Below are 21,393 nucleotides of genomic sequence, written 5' to 3'. Positions count from 1 at the left end.
AGTGGTGTACAAGGCCTACGAGATTCTTTACCATTTTGAAGGGTCCAATGAGTCCATGAGTGAAGACAACATTTTGGGATGGATGCCATTCCCATCTAGAGAAGACGATGACATCTCTGAGTAAGTGGATGTGGGAGGATAAAATGACCATTTTCTCTTTCACAATAATTTCCAAGAAAAACTTCTTCTTTATTATGGGGTGGGAATAAAGAGTTTTCAAAGCCTGCACTCAATGAGTCAACAAAGCAAGTCCTTTTCTATATAAAGAGGTCCAAAACAAGCTTCTCTCCCCACCATCTCTTCCACAAATCCACAACCATAGAAGCAGCTGCATTGCTCTTGCTTAGAAATCTTAGGGCCCTGTAAAAAACATTATCAAGTGATCAGCCAGTTAGGGAGGGAATATTATGGAGCTTAAAAAGGGAGTAGAAACGAGAGGTGTTAATGAAGAGAAATGGGTTCATGATTCCTCGGTGGATCATAAAGGAAGGGTTCCCCTCCGAGCCTCTACTGGTGCATGGAAAGCATCACTCTTCATCATCGGTAAGGACTAAATATTTTCGTGCAATAACGTATAATAAATAAGAGCTATCAACAAATTAACACACACACTGCTATATATTTTCTGTGTATGCTGTGTTTGGTTACTGATGAGGAAGCTTGCTTGGGAGGGAAATAAAGTCTCAAATTCTTTCGATAATATTTTATTTTCTTTGTGTTCATGGAGAATTAATATAGCTTGATCGAGTTTATTTAAAGAAAATCCATGAATATTACCCCTAGAAAAGGACTATTTTTCCTTCAATGCCGATGGATAACTCTTCATGGGACTTTTCTTCTTATTATCCCAAAACGAAAAAATGTCTACCCATGCAAGAGAGTGAGGTGTTTAATACAATTTTCGCCGTTACCATGTGCTTTGAGAACTTCTTAAAGGAAAAATATGTGCTCACAAGTGGTCAAACTAGCTGGTAATGTTGCTAAAACCTGAAGTTAGCTAGCGTGTCAGATGGTCGTCATGGAACCTGGGCTCATGCTCATACACAGCTGAATAATTCTAAAACTCCTGTACAATGGGAGCTAGCAACAAGAATACTTTTCCCACGATTAATTTCTTTTTGGTTCAATATTTGTGTGAGTTTTTGCAAGATGAAAATCACAATGAAATTTCACTAAATATTTTCTCAAAAGAAAACGCTAAGTTTCGATCGGTTAACATACATGATTGGATGAGTGTGTGTATCTAAGGTCCTCTATATTTTAGGACATTTTGGTGTGTGTGTGTGTGTAAAAGAAACATTAAAGATAAGCCATACATGTTAGAATTTGGATGATTCCGTTGGTCTTATGCATAAAGTGGAGGGCCATTTGTAGCACTAACCAGTATATCAGTGCTTGGATGCAATGGATATATAACACAACAATCCTCATCAGCTGTATCTTAAAAAAAAAAAAGTAGACTCCTAAAAAGAACATCTGTTATTCAGAAAAATAAGTGATAAACCCATTACCCTTCCTATAAAGCTCACACTCAAATCTGTCTTATAATACTTATCCTAAAAACAACTTTTTTTTGTGTGTGTGTTGATACGTTCTAATCCGAATTCACTTTTTTTGTGTGTGTTGATACGTTCAAATCCTAATTCAAAGTTGAAAAACATTAAAGATTCTCCAAATAGGAGCTTAGATATAGTTTTTTTTTTTGTTTTTTTGAAAAAAGAAGAAAAAAGTTATTAGCTTGTACTCGTGTTTCTGTTCACTGGAGTGCAATTATTCTTAGTTCGTGGGCATGTTTTTGTCAACATCAGTAAAAGCTTCATACTTTTGATTCTTCCCTTACAATCACAAATAAGAAGAACTTGTGCTTTACATGGTCCTACTGCTTTATGAGGTCAGTGAATGAATGAATAGCCTGTAATCGCTGCAAAGATACGTGGTAAGGTCCACAATCGCAGCACAAATCTTTTCTTTCTCGTAAAATCCCATGACAAGAAAACAAATCCACTAAGTGATTAATATAAATTTCATCACTAATGTCAAATGTAGCGATCACAATGGAGCAGTCCACAGTGGTTCAAGGCCCAGAAATTCTATGATCATATCATAACTTTATTTTTATCCTTTTGGAGTGTGAGAATGAAGTTTGAAGTAATTATTATTGTTTGGCAGCGATTGAATTCAGTGAGAGATTGAGTTACTTCGGAATAGCGACGAGCCTAATCATTTATCTTTCCAAGGTGATGCATCAAGATCTTAAGACAGCTGCTAGGAGTGTAAACTACTGGGGTGGCGTGACTACATTGATGCCATTATTTGGAGGCTTTCTTGCTGATGCTTACTGGGGCCGATTTACCACTGTTTTTGTTTCATCCGTTGTCTATCTTCTGGTAATTTAATTTTCTATATATGTTTTTTTTATTTATTTATTTTTGGAATTAGAAGAAGTGTATGATATATTTAACCCTGAATAGCTATTCCAAGTAGCACATCAATATGCAATGGATTTAATTCTTCTTTCACTGACTTATCACATGGTGATAGAGAGAGATGGACCTTCAAAGGTTGAGGAGGACCATGAAAGCTAAATTTGGGGTTCTTGTCCATTGGATTTCTTGAATGTTTTCGTTGATCCAATATATGGGCCAGGAAGAGCTCGTGTAAAATGATGTTAATTATCGCCATCGATCGTTTCGTCTTTGCAAAAGAGAGAAATAATTTAATTCTTGATCCCATAGTTTCTTTCAAACAATTTTATATTATATTTCTTCTGAAAGTTTTATTCTATCTATTTGAACCAACAGGGCTTGATTCTCTTAACAATGTCCGCGTTTGTACCAAGTCTAAAGGCTTGTGAGGCAGCTGTGTGTCCCAAGCCTAGGAAGGTTCATGAAGTAGTCTTCTTTCTTGCAATTTACTTGATCTCCGTAGGAACTGGAGGGCACAAACCCTCCTTGGAGAGTTTTGGAGCTGACCAATTTGACGAGAATCACGATGAAGAAAGAAAGAAAAAGATGTCCTACTTCAACTGGTGGAACTTCGGCCTCTGTTGTGGACTCCTGTTTGGTGTGACTGTGGTTGTTTATGTACAAGATCATGTTGGTTGGGGTGCTGGAGATATCATTCTTACAGCAGTTATGGCTTTATCACTAGTTATCTTCATTATAGGAAGGCCATTTTACCGCTATCAGGTGCCAACAGGGAGCCCCTTGACCCCAATGTTGCAGGTCCTGGTAGCTGCCATTAGAAACAGAAACCTGCCATATCCTTCCAATCCTGCAGAATTGTATGAAGTTCCCAAGTCAAGAACGGACAAGGGGAGACTTCTCTGCCATACCGAAAGTCTCAAGTAAGCAAGCGAACGAACTCATTGACATGATAATTTATATATATTGAATGGTGTTATGTATCCTTGTAATTGATTTAGATCGCATCTTCATCCTAATTGTCTAAACTGCTCGTTTGGCAAATGAATATTACGTACGTACAGGTTTCTTGACAAGGCGACTATTGTGAAGGATAGGGAAACTGGTGCTGAAAACCAAAATCCTTGGAGACTAGCAACCGTGACCAAGGTTGAAGAGATGAAGCTTATTCTCAATTTGATCCCAATATGGCTAGCCATGCTACCATTTGGAGTTTCTGTTGCCCAAACCGCCACATTCTTCATCAAGCAAGGCACTACGTTGGACCGGAGTATTGGTAACGGCTTTCAGATCCCTCCAGCCTCGGTTTACGCACTTGCCGCTATTGGAATGATCGTCTCCGTGACGATTTACGAGAAGATTTTAGTCCCAGTATTACGAAGGGCTACAGGAAATGAGCGAGGCATCAAGATCCTCCAGAGAATCGGCGTTGGAATGCTTTTCTCAATCGCAACAATGGTAGTTTCAGCCTTGGTTGAGAGGAAGAGACTAGGTGTTGTAGCGAAGGATCCGGTGAAGGGTTCACTTTCAATGAGCGTCTTCTGGTTGGCTCCACAATTCGTCATCATTGGTGTAGGAGACGCGTTTACTCTAGTGGGCTTGCAAGAGTATTTCTACGACCAAGTTCCTGATTCTATGAGAAGCCTAGGCATTGCCTTTTACCTTAGTGTAATTGGAGCTGCAAACTTCCTCAGCAGTCTCCTGATAACAGCCGTTGATCATGTGACTGAGAAAACCGGCAAGAGCTGGTTCGGAAAAGACTTGAACAGTAGCCGCCTGGACAACTTTTACTGGCTTGTAGCCGCCATGACTGCAGCCAACTTCATCCTCTATGTGTTCTTGGCTCGGCGATATCCATACAAAAATGTGCAGAGTAGCGTGGCTGTAGCTGACTGCTATGAAGATGGCCTGGAAGGTTCAATGGCCTGAAATACATATGCCACTAGCTAGTATATATATGAAATAACCTTCGATGCTTAAGGCATAACATGTGAATGTAATAGTATATGATCGATCAAGAGAGTTTATTTCATGTTTTTGCTTATTATTAGCGGTGGGAAATTTGCAGATGTTCTTCTCTGGTGTTTTTTTCAACTCTTCCTGCTTCATCAATGCATGTTTGTACGCAATCAACAATCTATGATCAAACTCAGTCCAGAAGCAAAAGCAGAAGAGCGGCTTTCAGGAACTGCAATGAATTATTAGTGTCATAAAATAATAACAAATATCAATAACTAGCAACTATTCATGGAATTGCCATTGCCATGAAGCAAAAGGGTATTTATTGCCTTTATGGCAATCAGTCGCTAATATATAATAAAGATACCATAACTTTTTCTTTTTAAGTCGCCGACATGTGTTCCAAGATATTTGTTTTTTAAAATATTTTTTATTTGAAATTTATTAAAATATTATATTTTTTAAAAAAAATTATTTTAACATCTATACATTAAAAACAATCTAAAAACGCTAAAAACTTTAATTTAAAAAAAACTTTAATTTTTTTAAAAATACTTTTACAACATGAAAAATAACCAATATCTTATTGGGCATTGAAAACTTAATTTATTTGGGTACCTCTTAAAGAAATGAAAGGGTCCTTGAAGGAGTCTTTAGAGATTAAAGCCACAACACCCATCTCAATTTTAGGGTGGATTTCATTGCATATTAAAGACTGTTTTGTTTTTATATTTTTAAAAGTATTTAATATTTTTTTTATTTATTTTGTTTTAAATTATATATTTTTTAAGTATTTTCAAATCATTTTAATGTGCTAATATAAAAAATAATTTTTTAAAAAATTAAAAAATTTATCATTTTAATATATTTTTGAGTAAAATACATTTTAAAAAATAATTATTATCAAATTCTATCTACATTAGCAACCAATAATATAGCATTATGAATTCCTTTAAATTAAGCCCCCCGCCCCCATGTTCTTTTGCCTTCTCTTTTTGGAATTTCTTCATGTTATCCTTTATTTTACATTATGAAGTCCCCTTGACCACTTTTTCTATATCAACAATTACTGCTTGCCAATTGGTTCAAAAATAAATATTAAAAAAGAGCAAAAAAGAAGAAGCATATAATCAGTTATGAGAGGGATGAGTAAAAAAATTAAAAAATAGATCAAATTAAAAAAACTGAAAATAAATAATTAAAAAATTAAATTGTGAAAAAAAACTGATTAGACCAATTAAAATTTTAAAAAAATCTACATCGGTTCGATTCGGTTTTATAAGTCTAAAACCGAAAAAACCAAACCGAACCGAAAAAAAACCCAAGCTAAACCAAAAAAATCAAGCAAACGATTTTTTTCCTAAAAAACTGAACTGAAACTGGACGGTTTGAATTAATTTCAGTTTTTTTTTAAAGAAAAATTTTATTTAATTATTTTTTTAATAAAAACTGAATCAAATTGAAAATAATCATCTTTAGTTATGGGCAATACCTGACACACCCATGATCCTCCATTTCCCAAATCGGGTTGAGTGATATAGCTACAATACACCCATAACTACCGTGCGTCGGGGTCTCAATGCCCTCTCGATGAAAGCACCATACTAGGCCCCTCCACAAATGACTATCACAGCCGTTGAATAATCACCTTCTAATGCCAAGATCACTGATGGTCCAGCTGATGGGTAATTTTGGGGAAAACCATCCAACGGTGGATATTCTTTCACCACTTTACTCGTTTAGTGATCAAATAAAATTGCTTTCTTATTAATAAAAACATTAAAAGATTTGAGGTGGAAATTTTATGATTAGTTAAACATCTCAAATCTTTTTTTTTTATTATTGGATTTTTTTTTCCATTTGCATCCTTTTTTTAGAGTAATTTTTCTTTTCATTAATTGTAAAATTGATGCTCTATATACCAATAAATGATATTTGAATTATAAATTGTGAATTATCTCAAACTTTTTTTTTCATTCAAATCCTTCCTTTTTTTATTGAGATTTTCTTTCATTAACATCCTTTTTTGTATTGAGTTCTTTTGCTTTTCATTTAACAATTGTATTTAAGTTTTGTAAACTTAATGCTTTGTAAATTATGAAATGGTGTTTGGAATCATGAACACAAAAGATATTAGTTACCCACAATATTTGAATTGAAGAAATATTAAATAAAATAATAAAAATACAATATGGGAAAAAGACACAATCCACTTGAGGTTATAATAGTTATCCACAATGTTTTTCTTTTTTTTTTCTTTAATGTTTTTTTGTCACTTAATTTTTTATTTTTAATTTAATCCTTTCAAGTTAAGAGCTTGAAATTGAGTTTGTTGTTTTATTTTGGTTTATTTTAAGAACTCACTTGTTCCTAATGGCTTTACATCATTTTGTTAAATCAAACAATTTCCAAACTTAGTTTGATTTTGTATACTCCACCTTTTTTCAATAGCTTTAATTCATTTTTTCTTAGTAGAGCATGTAAGAATTTCATTTATATTTCTTGGCCCCTTTTTTTCATGTGGAGTAACAATAATTGCTTTGCCTTCAATCTTAAAACAATGATAAAGAATAATATAATGACCATATCATTGTAGTTGAAATTGATTCATTAATAAATTAATGGTACTGCTACTCTCACTTGAATCAATAATCATTATGAATTCACCATATAAAGTAATTGAGTTTTAGTTAAAACTAATTCATCATTTCTCAAGATGCTTCCACTCAGAAATGAGCATGTTTGTGTTTGGTTTTGCTGCAACCAGAATCTAATAGAATTAAACTTGTTGTCTAGCAAGATCTAATAGAGTTAGGCCTTACCCCAATAGAGTTTGACCCTACTTTTAATATAATCTAATATCATTGAGCTATGTTATCCATTAAAATCTAATAAAATTGAGTTGTCGTTATATTTAAGATATTTAATATATTTTTTATATTTAAAAAAATTATTATTGATATGTTGAGAAGTGAATATTAATATATTTTCGAGCACAAACCAATGTGCTAGCATGTGTATATATATATACCAACAAAAAAATCAAATAATAAAAAAAAGGTAGAAAACCTCTTTGGATTTGTCTTTGTTCAAACCACGCATATACCAAAAAATATTCCACCCGCCGCTAAAAGTCTAACTGCACAAACCCCCCTAATCAAGTGCCAAAATTGCGCACACTCTCATTAGGGTTTTACTCTCTCTGCTTTCTACTCTAGAACTAACTACACAAGGGTTTCTCTTCGCCACCATCACCACCACGACTTTCCCTTTTCTCACATTTGCACAACACTCAACCCATCTCATGTTACACAATCCCAAAGAGCACCAAATCTATTCTATTTATTTAAATAGTTAAAACAGAATATGAACATGGAAGCTAGAGTTGGTGCGGTTGTTGAGGGAGGGCAGAGAGCACTTAATTCTGCCGCCGCCGCCGCCCATGGAAGCATTTTGGATGCAGGTGCCAGGAGATTCTTGCAGCAACAACATAACAATAGTCACCAACAACATTCACAGCTAGGAACTATCCAACAATTGCTTGCTGGTGGTGTTGCTGGTGCTTTTAGTAAGACTTGCACGGCTCCTCTCGCACGACTTACTATCCTCTTTCAGGTTTTTATATTTTTTTTCCTGCTATTTTGTTTCTTTTTTTCTTTTGGAATTATGGGTTTTGGGGTTTAGCTGGAAGGGGTTAATTTGGTTCTGTTTCGGATTTCAATGCAAAATTGGTATGTGATTAGTTTCTGCTGAAAAACTTTTTCAAATCCCTTCCAGTTGGAGGGGAGTTCTGAAAATGAATTAGATGTCTGATAATGCCCCTGAATTTTGATATCTTTTTTTCTTTTTTGTAAAAAAGAAAGAAGAGTTTTTTTTATGTGTCCAATGTATTTTGTTACAAAAGGAGCTCGAGCAGTTTGCTCACTTCCAATTCTAGCACTGTACGAGTTTCATAAGAGGACTAACGTTGCTCTCTACTTTGCTGATGACAATGATTTGCTGGATTGGTTGCTCTTTTATGCTGTCCATATTCACATCAAATACTTATCCGACTGCCTTTTACTTCGTCATTCTTCTAGGTTCAAGGCATGCACTCTGATGTTACAGCATTGAGCAAGGCTAGCATATGGCGGGAGGCATCTCGTGTTATGAATGAAGAAGGGTTTAGGGCATTTTGGAAAGGCAATCTAGTGACTATTGCACACCGCCTTCCTTATTCTTCAGTCAGCTTCTATGCTTATGAACGTTACAAGAGTGTAAGTGCATCCAATTTCTTTCTTCAAAACTCCTATTGAAATTAAATTGGATTGACATGTCATCTCAATCTTGCTAAATTCCATATTGTTTTGCTCTTTTGCAGTTATTGCAATCAGTTCTTGGTGTTGAAAATCACAGGGGGAATGGAACTGCAGACCTTGCTGTGCACTTTATAGGTGGTGGGATGGCAGGAATAACAGCTGCTTCTGCCACGTATCCACTGGATCTTGTGAGGACACGCCTAGCAGCACAGGTAACTCTATCATGCTTGGCTGGCTAAAGAACTGCCATGGGTTGGGTGGGTTAATGAGTATTGGATCACAGATTCGGTTTTTTGTTCTTATCTTATTGTATTCTTTCCCGTTTGAAACTTTGTCTTGATGCAGTTGTTTTGAACCTTGCAGAGAAACACAATATACTACAGAGGTATTTTGCATGCATTTCACACCATATGCAGAGAAGAAGGTTTCCTGGGCTTGTATAAAGGACTTGGAGCAACATTACTTGTAAGCTTCTGTTACACATCTCTATTCTTTATCTTTCTTTTCCTTTTGCTTCTCCTTTTCTATCAAATTTAACTGCGAACATGGATACTTTTGTGCTACAGGGTGTTGGACCTAGTATAGCGATAAGCTTTTCTGTTTATGAGTCTCTCAGATCGTTTTGGCAGTCTAAAAGGTGAGGACTCCCTAAATTAATTCAATTGAGCTATATTGAGTGCTCCATTATATTTTTATGCTTTTATCTCTTGCTTGGTGTGTTTGAGTTGGAATGGTGTTTTATAAGCTCGCTTCTGTGTTGTTTTCAGGCCCAATGATTCTACTGTCATGGCTAGTCTTGCTTGTGGCAGTCTTTCAGGCATTGCATCCTCAACAGGTGAGTGACCAGCACCTCAATTCAACCCTTTTTTTCAAACCTTATTCTATCTGTACCTGGACTTTTTTGCTGTGACTCTTGTTTATCATGTCCCATCTGTTAGTAATGCTTCAGGTTTTACTTGGATACAATGCTATGAGGACTAGTTATTTTTTATTCTTCTGTCAATCTAGCCAGTGTGACTGTTCTAGAAATCACTGGGATAGGAATAAATTATGAAAAATTGTTTGTTGTCTGTCAACATCTTATTCTGTTAGATTTTGTTGTGTTCCTGATAAAGTGAACACAGTTTCCTCAAGTATCTACTAAAATGCTAAATTATTATAGGCGATCGCTGTATGCTGTATGACTTTGTTTTTCTTTCCTCATGATTTACAGCAACATTTCCTTTGGATCTTGTGAGGAGAAGAATGCAGTTGGAAGGGGCTGGTGGTCGAGCACGTGTCTACAAGACTGGCTTGTTTGGAGCGTTTGCCCATATAATCCAGACTGAAGGGTTGCGAGGCATGTATAGAGGCATTCTGCCCGAGTACTACAAGGTGGTTCCCGGTGTTGGCATTGTGTTCATGACTTATGAGACATTGAAGATGCTACTATCGTGCACCCCCAGCGGTTATTAGTTGCATGAAATCAGTTTATATTGATGCTATCTATTTGAGCCCATAGCATGAGAAAAATGAATGAATCAGTTTGTTATTTATAGTTGAAGGTAGATTGGAGAAATGTCTTGAGTTATTGTGTCAAGAAATTCCATGGTGGTAAATTTTGTCATTGCTGCCGTGAGACTATACTTTATTTAATGTATAGGTGCCATTTCATGCAAAGATGAAATGTTTGGAGAGTTGGGCTTACAACCGTAAGGATGCAGGTTTTGAGAATTGGCTAATTCATGCGAAGATGAAGGGTGTCTCTATATTTCTGTAGGACACTAACTTGGTGATAGTAGGGTAGATTAGATTGCGAGAGCTACACAAGTGTATCCGATACCAATATATAGTCGTTAAGTTAACAGTCGTTGATGATCTCATTATCTCAACAGTTTTGTAATCCCAGCTTGTGTTCGTACTTGCCTAGCAGTCTTGTAATCCTAGGCTTGTGTATTACTTTTGTTTGAGCAGCTACTGTTTGAGTGTTCTTATGGAAGAAGTCATTTCCTATTTTCAGTGGGCAATCTCCTCAATCCCTAAACATCAATACTTGGTTGAAAACTTGAATGTTATATTGTTGCCAATAGTGCCTGTCATCGATGCAAACTGGGACTTGCATGACTTGCGACCAGAGGACAGGGAAGTATATAATTTTATGTGGTGCTAAAATCATGACACCAATCCGTGATTTTTTTTTTTTTTTTTTTTTTCTAGGGAAGGCATCAATTTGCGGCGTGAAATTGGAATGAAGTACAATGAATGCGAGATAATGACAGGACAAGTCGTCCTTGGCCCTCAAACGTATTTTCCAGTTTTGCTCAAACACGAGTTACTATGTGGGATCCAGAAGACAATTTTGAAGTGTTGGAAATCAGGCAGAACATAATTCGCCCCGGAAATGGAGTAACCTGTTAACAGCTTACAGTAAAGAACACTTACCGTCACCACTTGTGTTCGATAACTTGCATGCTGACATGAATCTTTATTGCAAGCCCCTAGCAAGGTTACATAAAGGTAGCTCTTCCCTCATGGGAAGTTTCCAGTATGAGAAATTGAGAATCAAGCATGGAAACTCAATTGAATACACAGGTTCGATCGATCAATTTCATTTCAAATTACGATCTGCGTCTTTGCCAGCGAAGTTAGTGCTTTCGGAAGTCACTTATAGAAGCATCTACATTTGATTATCAGCATCACCCAAGAAGGGAATTGATGCTTGTGTAGCCCCGCTCTATGAATTCTTGAAATGGTTTCTGCTTAAAATAAACTATGATCATTCACCAAAATATTATATTGCACTTGTAGCCTGTGATAATTAATGATGTGTGTTTCGATAGGCCAAGGAATAGAATATGCTACTGTGTAAGAAAAGAAACAAAAGCAGATGGTGACCATCACACTAGATGGTAATACTACAAGAAGGCAGTGCGGCTAGACTACCTTTCCTTTTCGGTTCACTGTCTTTAGATTTGATAGGATTACAGAATCATGAGCATATGAGATATGTGTTTATAAAGCTTAAATAGATGGATTCTTAACTACAGCCTCTAGTAAGCTTCAAGCACACTAATTGAATAGCCACACGAGACGATGGTGACGGAGTTTGTGATGTGGGTTTTTTCTTGTAGCTTGAATAGCGTTGCCATTATTTGAAAAGAATCGTTCATAATTAGCAAGAAGATCTTCCAGTCTTGTTGAAAAAGCAGTCAAGATCAACATCATTGTCTATGGAAAGTAATCTACCTGGCCTATATGATTGGTTTAGGAAGAACAGAATCTCCAGGGCAGAGCACCTTATCATCGCTTTAAAGCAATTATGCATCCCTTTCTTGCAGAATAATCATGTTTAGCTTTAAGAGCCATTATAAATTCCTGCAATCAATCATTCAAATGAGCATCACCCAGCAACTAACCTTCAACTTATCACTTTCTTTACGTCTCTTCTGTTTTCCTCTTGAAATTAATTACTTCATCCTTGATATTGGGTCAGGATTGGGTAATCTGCATCCTGAGGTTTGGATCACCACATGTTCTGATCTAGTCCTTGGGTTGCAGATTACCTCTTCCTCACTGACAATGTAGAGCTTTCCGTTCGCACCTGGACAACTCAAAGTTACTTGAGGTGGCTACTGGCTACACTAAAACCATGCTCTTGCTCTTCAGGTCATTTCTTTCTGAGCTCTCCTTTTTCTTGTCAATAACAGCTGATGAAAAATTTTATTTGCTTTAGTTGGATGCTATTCCCAGAGATATACGTTTAAAACTTCAAATGCTTCTTTCGTTTGGTAGGCATGTCAAACAACTGAGAGCTAGCTGCTACCTGCACTGATATTTCTTCTCCACTTCTAACTCTAGGTCTTTGATCCTGTTGGCAAACTACACATTTTACTTATGGTTCCACTCTCTTATGATAGTTCAGGTATGGCCATACTTGAAAATAATGATTTCACAGCCACCCCTGACACTTAGGTCTGTTTTCTAATGCCCTGGCAAAGAAGCATAACAGAAAAAGGAGCGAGTTCTCTATAATTTAGATTTCTGGTTCTAGCAAAATTGAACATTCTTGTCATATTCCAAGTTCCTATCTAGAAGTTTTCAACCTCTTGAAGCAGATGGAGGTTTTCTGTAAGACATGGCAAGAAACTATATGAATCTAGGTGTCACTTTTCTGGAATTGCTGCAGCACTCCAATAGCTTCCTCCTTGCTTTCACTGAAGTCCCTGCCATCTTTGAAGATTAAAAACTCCATCATCTCCACCCGGAAGAAAATGAAACTTCCACTTAAGTGTGTAATGCAACAGCCGAAGTCCTTTCCAACCACACAGTGCCATGCTGGTCCATAAGCATCATCAAATTTCTGTTTAGCAGTTACAAATGTTGTTAGCTTGAACATTACAACAATAGCTTCATTAAGCAAAATCTTCAACACCATCATTCTTTGATGTCCACCAACATCGATGCTGGTTGATCATGTTAATAGATAGAGGGATAAATAACACTTCCACTGTGAACTAGTGGCGTTCAGAGAGGTAATTCAGAGGTGAGAAACATTAATCTGTGGGGTTGCACCATGATTGTTGTCTGTGATTTTTTGAGAAAGAAAAAACGTGTGCGAGAGAGAGAGAGAGCGAGCGTGAAAACCTCTTTGTTTCATGCCCCACTTGGCATATTCAAATTCAATACATCAAATTGAGCATTATTCGCCTAGTAGCTTATTCCAAGTTTTATTCTTAAGAAAATAAGTTGTTAAAGGCTGGGTATTTTGCTGACAAGACTTTGCTACAATGAGAAAGATTGATGGATTAGATCCATTTTGGGTCCTTCTAAAGATGATAACTCTTCGTATTAAAACCTAAAACCATGTATTGCATTGAATATGGGAACTTGTATAGCTCTTGATTTTCCGTACCAAGCAATGGCAGACCACTTCCTACATTCCCATGATATGCAAATTCTCCCCGCTGAGTGAGTAACATGAACTTTTTCATAATACCTCTTTAGAAAGAAAGAAAAAAAACCAATCGAAAATCATGAGATATTAACCAGATTGAAATAAAGAATATAGGAACATCAAGAAAATCTTCTCTCTTTTTTCTTTGATTTTTTTGAACAGAAGTGGATTTTCTTTAACTCTGCCCATTTCTGCATAAATTGGAAAGAGAGAGAGAGAGAGAGAGAGAGAGCTGCTAAGGTTTCTGTGATGCAAAAGCATCAGTTTATTTATTTCCTCGCTATATCAATTATTCTTATGGCAGCAAGCAGAGCCTTTACAATCTTATATTGCTATGTTGCTTTTTGGAAAAGAAAGATACCTTTCTAATCATGCTTTGCTTCCAGGGCATAACACGCTAACCCACCAATCAGTATCTTATCACTTTAAGTGTCTGATATGTTTGTTGCCAAGAATAAGTACCAAGGTACAATATTTCTCACAAAAGATAAAAAAAGAAAAGAAAAGAAAAGAAAAGAAAACGATTTCTTTAATCTTGCTGATTGGAGTGTCAATAAGACAGACTACATATATAAGATAAGATTTTTAAGGAATAAAGGAGACCTGTTTGATGTAATGAGCAATGGATTGACAATCAGAGACCTCATGTAGATCAAGAGCCTGATAAGCTAATTCCATGGCATGGCTCTGCATCTGCTCTGGCATGTCTGTCTCACGCAGTACACCTTTTCCCTCCAGCATCTTAACCAGTGACCAAAACCTAAAGTAGCTACTAGCGGGACTAGTTGATGCTTATTAAAAGCCTTTTTTTTATGAACTTATATACTACTACAAAATAGAACAGACTTGCTTAGAAATGCAGACTAATAATCTTGTGGTTCAGCTTCGAAGCTGCTTGATGATATTTTTTTCTGCAGAACTACTGAGAACAATTTTCACCTTTTGTATTCCTAGAAGCTGTCAAAATCAGAACAGTTGTAACATAAATATCTTATCTTAAGGGCGTGGATCGTTTCTTCTTAGTAATCCGACCCAGTATTTTGCAGCAATCGAAGGACCTGTGAGACATTTCAGCTGGAATATTGAATGGCTTTCAAATTTTGGTTCTTATAATAGCCATGTTGCTTGATACATGACAAGCTGTAATAGATGACTAAAAACTACTGCAGAAGAAATTGCAACCACAGGTGATTCTTACAGAACCTAAATTTGATTCTCTGTCTGTATAAGCTGTCAGCAATTGTCATAACAAAATAGTTAGGACAAAGAGGTCAATTTGAGACTTTGAAAGGCCAGGAAGATTCGAATATGAGATTTTGTGGATGGTAGTCTCCCCAATCCTACGCCATTCATTAAGCCACTACAACGAGGCCTACATGTTGCTTTATAGAATTTCTTCAGAACTGCTTAGTGTCCCAACAGAGACCAAGTGTAACACTACTCTGGTTCCTGTAACTTCATTTTTTTTCCTGAATAAAAAGCTTGCTGTATTTTATTTTCTTTATAAATTCATTCATTATAAAAAATTATTGAAACTTTCTCAAATCAGATGCACAGGAATTTTGAAGCACGCCACTTTTAAATTTTAGAAACCTTCAGCTTCAACAGTAATGAATCATAAACTCTGACATAGATCAAAGCACACATTTTCAGATACAAAACTTGGATAAAATTTCGAACACTCTCTTGAAAAGTGAAATGGTACACAAATCAGAGTCTTAATGATCCTTTTATCCATCAGAGTTAGCCCTAAGAACCTAATCAATGAACAATTTGAATAATCCCCAAGTATGGAACAACCTCAATATAATCTAGCCCTCTATATTACAAAAATTAAATGTAATTAGCCATCTCTTTTTATCAAGATCACCCTTCCTAATCCTCAAAATTCTTGATGAAGAATCCCCCAATCAAGAAAACGCTTTGTTTTCTTTCATGCCCCTCTTCCTAGTAAAGAAAGAAAAAAAGGCATTCTAAACGTCAAGATTTACTAGTACAATTTATCAAGGCATATAAATTATATAGGTCCAAGATTATCAAGACCTCATCAAGAACACACTGAGTTCTTGACCAGGACACTCATCTGGGTTAATCAAATGAAACGATTCTGAATCAGCTCTGCCAACCATATGCTCATAATTAGCCCTCATATACATGATCTCCTCCGAATTCGAAGATCACCCCAACCTGGCCGGAATAACACCCGCACCAACCGTCATTGACTGCACTGTCTTCAACATCAAACGAATCTGCTCACTTGAATTTCTCCTTAAAGCAAAACCTGCTTTCTTCCCATTGCAATTCACTATCCAGATTGGGACTGCTCGTAGCGGGACAGAGTTCAACTCAGATCGATTGCACCCAAGAGCGAGGCGGACCAGCCCACATTGCATTTCTTTGACGAGTTGGTGGGTGGGGATTGAGAATTCAAGAAGGAGAAGAGGTATAGTGGAGAGACGGTCATGTTAGATGCAGAACCAAACGTGGCCTCTGCGGTTGCAGAAAATGGTACCGATCACCATTGTTTTTGAAGGGCGTGGTGGGGCTAATGTGATTATGGGGCTGAGTGTCGATTGTTGGGGGCTGGATTCTTGGTCTTCTTGGATTCGAGGTTCTTGATTGGTGGTGATGGGGTTATCAAGATCATCACGAAGGGAGGTGCTAAGGCGTTTCTTGGTGGTGGTTGTGGTGCTGGTGGTAGTGGGAGGAGAGAAACAAGGGAGGAGGAATCGACGTAGGGCGTCAATCTTGGTCATCTTTGTTTTTGGCTACCCGAACAAAAGAAGAAACGGGTACGATGTGTTATTCTGAAGAGTCGCATGGGATAATGTGATGCAGATACATAAATATAGAGAGAGGGGGGGGGGGGCGGGAAGAAGATATAGCCGTTGAGATTTGTTTGTTAATACTGGTTCAAGATCGAGAGCTTTCTGTTTTCGTTTGGAGTAGGAAATTAAGTACAATCATCTTAAAATTGTAGGGAGGTCTAGAATGGGCATGGCCATTAGGCCATCGGCAAGGTACCAACCCCTAATATTTCCTACAGTCTTCTTTCCGTGTGCAGGAATTCTGTACGTAAATCCTGTTTCTAAGCATTTCCCCCTTGGAATCAAACTTCTTCACATATAGGCATAGTAAAGATCAGTTACTTGCCTATTTATGGGATGTAAACCTTTAAAAAGGCAAAGCTTATCAGACTTTTATCTTTAGAAATAAAACTATGTCTTAGATTATGTTTGTGACAACTCTATTTCGGTCAAGTCTATATCTCTCTTACTAGTTTCTATACTTAATTGTGCTTCCGCCAACATCAAAAGTCTTCAACGTATGAAAGATGGCAATTCTGAGCGTTTACAAACTAATTTCACATCTTAAGAGGAGAAAAAAGAACAAAAAAATAGAAGAAGAAGAAGAAGAAAAAACCCTTGCAGAGGCGAGGAAATAGAACACACCATAGATGCTTATAACACAAGACGCTGGTGAGCCAGAGGTGCATGATACCAGGAAGGAATCGAGACTTTGCCGCAAATCATTAAGTTTTTGAGTCGTTAAGCAGCTTCATTCATCTCTTCATGCCTTGATTCATATCTTTTGTCAACTTGCTTTTCCAAATAGCGGAATGCAAAGAGATTGAAATAAAGGAGATTTAATGCTGCTAAACTAGCAATAAGGTAGTAGAAGTAGTCGAGTTTAACTTTATTGAGGTCACGGCCACCCAACCATGGAGATTCTTTCCCATTGTTTGAAGTCACGAGGTGGACTAAGTTGATAATAGCCGTGTTCAAGTAGCTGGATGCAGAGAAGCTGAGAAAGAAGATTGCCCCAGAAAGAGTCCTCATGGTTTCTGGCAAATGGTTGGTGTAGTATTCCATAATAGCAACAGCAGCAAATGCTTCGTTCAGACCCGATAAGGCAAACTGTGGCAGCAGCAGCAGAATACTTTGAGGTGACACTAAGGTTCCCTGTTTCAAAGCTGCGTCCCGGCGGCTCTTCTCAACAATTGCAGCCACCACCATGCATAGGATTGCCATTACAATACCAGTGTTGATTCTGTGTCTCGTTGTAAATCTAATATTCTTTTTTGACCTTTTCCTTGCCTGAGGCAGGTAAATTTGCTCGTAAATGAATATCCATATTGAAAGGCAAATCATCGAAATAAGGCCCATCCAACCAGGTGGAATTTTAAAATTGTGGACTTCGTTGTTCGACTGAATTGCTTGCAACAAGCCAAAAGTATTCATTTGGTCCATGGTAATGAAGCAACCGATTCCTGTAAACCAAACTGGCACTAGTCCTACTATTAGTTTCAGCTGTTCAACTTGCTGAACACTACATAATCTCCAATAATTCTTGGGCGAGCCTTTGTCATCCAATTCGCTTGGATCAGTAATTAGAGCAGCCTTGTCAAAGAATTTGAACAGATCAGTGTGAGCAAGCTTTGCTACACGCTGATCTGACTCAGTCAAGGGAGGATCATAGAGGGGATGCCCGGAAGATGATTCAAGACTCACTGCACGCTTCTTACAGGCAGCTACAATCACTTTCGCAATATCGACAAAAACGGTTCCTTGGGACTTTGTGATTATGTAAGTGTGTTTGCCAATCAAGAAAATGACAATAGACGACAAGAGGCAGGCAGCTGGTATGGCATAACCTATAACCCAGCTAACATTGGTCTGAACGTAGACCACTGCAGTGAGAGCTATCACGAGAGCCACTGTGAAAGAGAAATACCACCAGTTGAAGAAGCTCTCAAGCTGGGCTCGTCCTTTTTCAGTTCTGGTGTCGAACTGATCAGCTCCAAAGGCAATGTTGCAGGGCCTAACACCTCCTGCTCCAACGGCTAGCAACCCAAGACCCGAATAGAGGACTCCAAGCTGCCATTCCTGAGGTTTTTGGCAATTGGATACTCCAGGGCAGTTGAGGGGTCTTAACTTTGGTATGCCTGCAGTTAGGGCCAGGACCACCATGCCCTGTTAAAACATAAAAGAACATATTCAATGGATCATGATCCTTATTCAGTGTTAGTAATTTAAATCTCCAAGTAAAAGTAGAGAATACATATCCAAAATTCCTAACGGTAACTAATTAAGAAACAGCCATCCTTATAATTTGTTCATTCAAGCGAACGGAAGTAGAAGATTAAGGATTTCGTAGAACATGTTTATTTACTATATCACAATCTACACGAGTCTTTGGAAATGTGCAGACAGATGATTTTACCAGGAAAGAGGACATGGAGCCGAAGAGAAGGGTGCGGAACCTTCCCAGATAAGCATCAGACAAGAAAGCACCAAGCATGGGTGTGACATTGGTGGAACCAGACCAAATATTGTACACATTAACCAATTGAATACCATCCATGTTGTATCTTGTCTGTAGATACACTGTTAAATTGGCTACAAGACCCATGGAAGCCAACTTCTCGAATGACTCGTTCCCTTGAAACCAAGCAACACAAAATACATGAAAACAAATTAATTATAGAAAAAACATGCAGATAATTCTAATCGACTGCATTAATTACCAAGAATGTATTTTACAGATCTCCATCCTCCAGGTGCCTTTTTAGTTGGAGGAAGAAAAGAGATAGGAGGAGGTGGAGAGATATCGTCATCTGAAGGAGATGAAGTCTTAGCAGCAACGACAACATTCTCCATCTCTTCCTTCTCTGCTCCGTCTCTGGGTTCTGTTCCTCCTGCCCCCTTCCTGTTCAAGGCTTTATTCTGCATTTCGCATGCAATCCTTATCTCTCGCATCAAGTGACACCTTCTTCCTTATTTTTCTGTTTCTTGTATTTTCAGAACCTAGCTGTTCTCGATCGGTTTTGTTTCTAGCTAACAGTACAAGCTGTTTTTGTTTGTGCACTTAAAATGCGGATGAGAAATATCTGCCCTTAATTTAAGCTGTCATGTTATAATAAGAAAATAGCAAATCAGAAAACAAAAGACCTTAACCAGCTACAGTACAGCCCTTTCTGATGCTCTTTCTTTCTTTCACTAGTTTGTTTGCTTGCTTGCACAGCAAGAATGGCAAGAACATAACATATGTGGTCGATCTCTACGTAAGATCGAACATAACACATGTGGTTCGAGTAGTTTTTCTTTCTTTCTTTCTTTCTTGCTTCTTACAGCCTCAAACTCAAAGAAGCTGTCATATTTAATGAATCGTTCTGTTATTTCCTTTGGACAGCTTAATTATCTTTCTACGCACCTGACCCATGTTCCTTCATTTAGGGTTTTCCTTCCTATTATTAACAACTTGTGGAAGTTCAACTTATACAATTACCAGGCTATAAAATTTTGAATAACGGCTGCCTATAATTCCTGGAATATATATCTAATAATACCTAATAATTTCTCACAAAATATTTCCAGATTTGATCATGAATTCACAACTTTTAGTATAGGTTAAACTTATGTGTTGGGCTTTTATAGAACACCCTACTTGTTTAATTAGTCAAATCTACATTGGTGTGTTTGGCTTGAAGGTGTGGTGGCTTTTTGTTAAAGATACAATACTTTTTAAACACAAACAACACCTTTAAAAGCTATAAAAACATGTTTTTTACTCAAAAAAACACAAATTACCTCCCATTCAAACACCCTAAGCTAGGCTACTTTACAACTTCAAAATTTATAGGTGTGACCAATATCTTAAAATATAATTAATATTATTTTTTAATATATATTTTAAAATAATTTTTTTAAAATTTATACATACATATATATATATATATATATATTTTGATTTTTATCAAATAAATAAAAATAATAAAATTTAAATTTCTAATTGTTTTATTATCAAAACTTTAATTTCGTATCAAATAACCATTTTAATTTAATAATTTAAATTATTAAATAAAATTTTAAAATATATTTTATATTATTTTCCAATAAAATAATTAAAATTATTTGTACTAGGGATAGATAATTAGTACGCAGAAGCATGTCCCCCTTCAACGTAAAGTTTTGAATAAACTATGAATAGGGTTCTTTCTAGCACTGTATATTTTTCTTTAAAAAATAATAAATAAATAAAAACATGTCCTCTCAAGCATTGCAACCGTCCTTTGAGGAAGAGGATAAATCAGATTAGACAGGACAACAAATGGCAAACAGTATGGATAACCGTCATACATCTGACGTTGAACCCAAATCAGTTAATGAGAAATTGCTTGAATGTGTAGTTGTGCACAAAACATATGGTCATGAATCCTTCTCTTTTCATGGTTTGTTTTTTTTCCAATCATAGGTAAATAAGTATTTTTATTTTGATTTAAAGAATCGTTATTTAACATTATAGTTACTAAAAATCTTAATTAATTAATAAAAATTCTATAATATGGTATTAATTACATAGAAAAAAATATATTATTATCTTTTAAGTATTATACTTGAGATAGACTACATTACTAATTTTATTTTAAATTGCTAAGAGTTTGTTGGATTATACTATGATGGTTTAGTTATAATATTCTTGACTTTAGTGTCAGTGAATATTCAACTACAAATATTTTTAACTCTAGTGTTGCTAAATATTATGTAGCCAAAAAAACATATGTTATTCTTAACTCTAGCGTCAATGAATAAATTAATAAAATAAATTTAAATCAATGCATAATTTTTTTTTAAGAAAAAAAATATATATCATATACCAAATTTGCATTTCATAGTAAAACTTCATAAATCAATTATATAGTGAAATACCTAAACAAAAATGCGAGGGATATAAAAATAAATTCGAAAGGGCCCATGAAATTTTTTGGAATTTTATAATA

The 21,393-nt window shown here is 36.3% G+C and overlaps 4 protein-coding genes and 1 non-coding gene across 5 annotated transcripts; 2 read left to right on the top strand and 3 right to left on the bottom strand.

Moving 5' to 3' along the window:
- The first annotated feature begins 258 nt into the window (after positions 1-258).
- Positions 259-4,517, top strand: LOC118048474 (protein NRT1/ PTR FAMILY 5.6). Its single transcript, XM_035058163.2, has 4 exons — positions 259-543; positions 2,170-2,387; positions 2,802-3,346; positions 3,488-4,517. Exons 1-4 carry the CDS (start codon positions 408-410, stop codon positions 4,350-4,352), a joined length of 1,764 nt encoding a protein of 587 aa, XP_034914054.1. The 5' UTR covers positions 259-407; the 3' UTR covers positions 4,353-4,517.
- Positions 4,518-7,490: 2,973 nt separating this feature from the next.
- On the top strand, positions 7,491-10,680 carry LOC118048475 (uncharacterized). Its single transcript, XM_035058164.2, has 7 exons — positions 7,491-7,997; positions 8,462-8,638; positions 8,743-8,892; positions 9,044-9,145; positions 9,247-9,317; positions 9,448-9,515; positions 9,894-10,680. The coding sequence occupies exons 1-7, from the start codon at positions 7,749-7,751 to the stop codon at positions 10,133-10,135; spliced, it is 1,059 nt and encodes a 352-aa protein (XP_034914055.1). The 5' UTR covers positions 7,491-7,748; the 3' UTR covers positions 10,136-10,680.
- Positions 10,681-12,662: 1,982 nt separating this feature from the next.
- Positions 12,663-14,778, bottom strand: LOC118048476 (uncharacterized). Its single transcript, XR_012170188.1, has 2 exons — positions 14,217-14,778; positions 12,663-13,019 (listed from the first exon to the last, which is right to left on the bottom strand). It is a non-coding gene; the product is annotated as an uncharacterized protein (transcript).
- An 871-nt stretch (positions 14,779-15,649) lies between these two features.
- On the bottom strand, positions 15,650-16,722 carry LOC118048291 (protein MIZU-KUSSEI 1). The gene is given in 1 exon segment (XM_035057895.2): positions 15,650-16,722. A coding segment is annotated over 1 exon segment (720 nt). The 5' UTR covers positions 16,370-16,722.
- A 439-nt stretch (positions 16,723-17,161) lies between these two features.
- On the bottom strand, positions 17,162-19,345 carry LOC118048292 (protein NRT1/ PTR FAMILY 2.8). The gene is made up of 3 exons (XM_035057896.2): positions 19,141-19,345; positions 18,837-19,054; positions 17,162-18,586 (listed from the first exon to the last, which is right to left on the bottom strand). The coding sequence occupies exons 1-3, from the start codon at positions 19,343-19,345 to the stop codon at positions 17,162-17,164; spliced, it is 1,848 nt and encodes a 615-aa protein (XP_034913787.1).
- Positions 19,346-21,393: the final 2,048 nt, after the last annotated feature.

The sequence above is a fragment of the Populus alba genome, chromosome 6 (genome assembly GCF_005239225.2).
Source record: "Populus alba chromosome 6, ASM523922v2, whole genome shotgun sequence".
Taxonomy (NCBI): Eukaryota; Viridiplantae; Streptophyta; class Magnoliopsida; order Malpighiales; family Salicaceae; genus Populus; species Populus alba.
The sequence above is the reverse complement of the archived record's forward strand: the minus strand, read 5'-3'. Positions and strand labels throughout refer to the sequence as shown.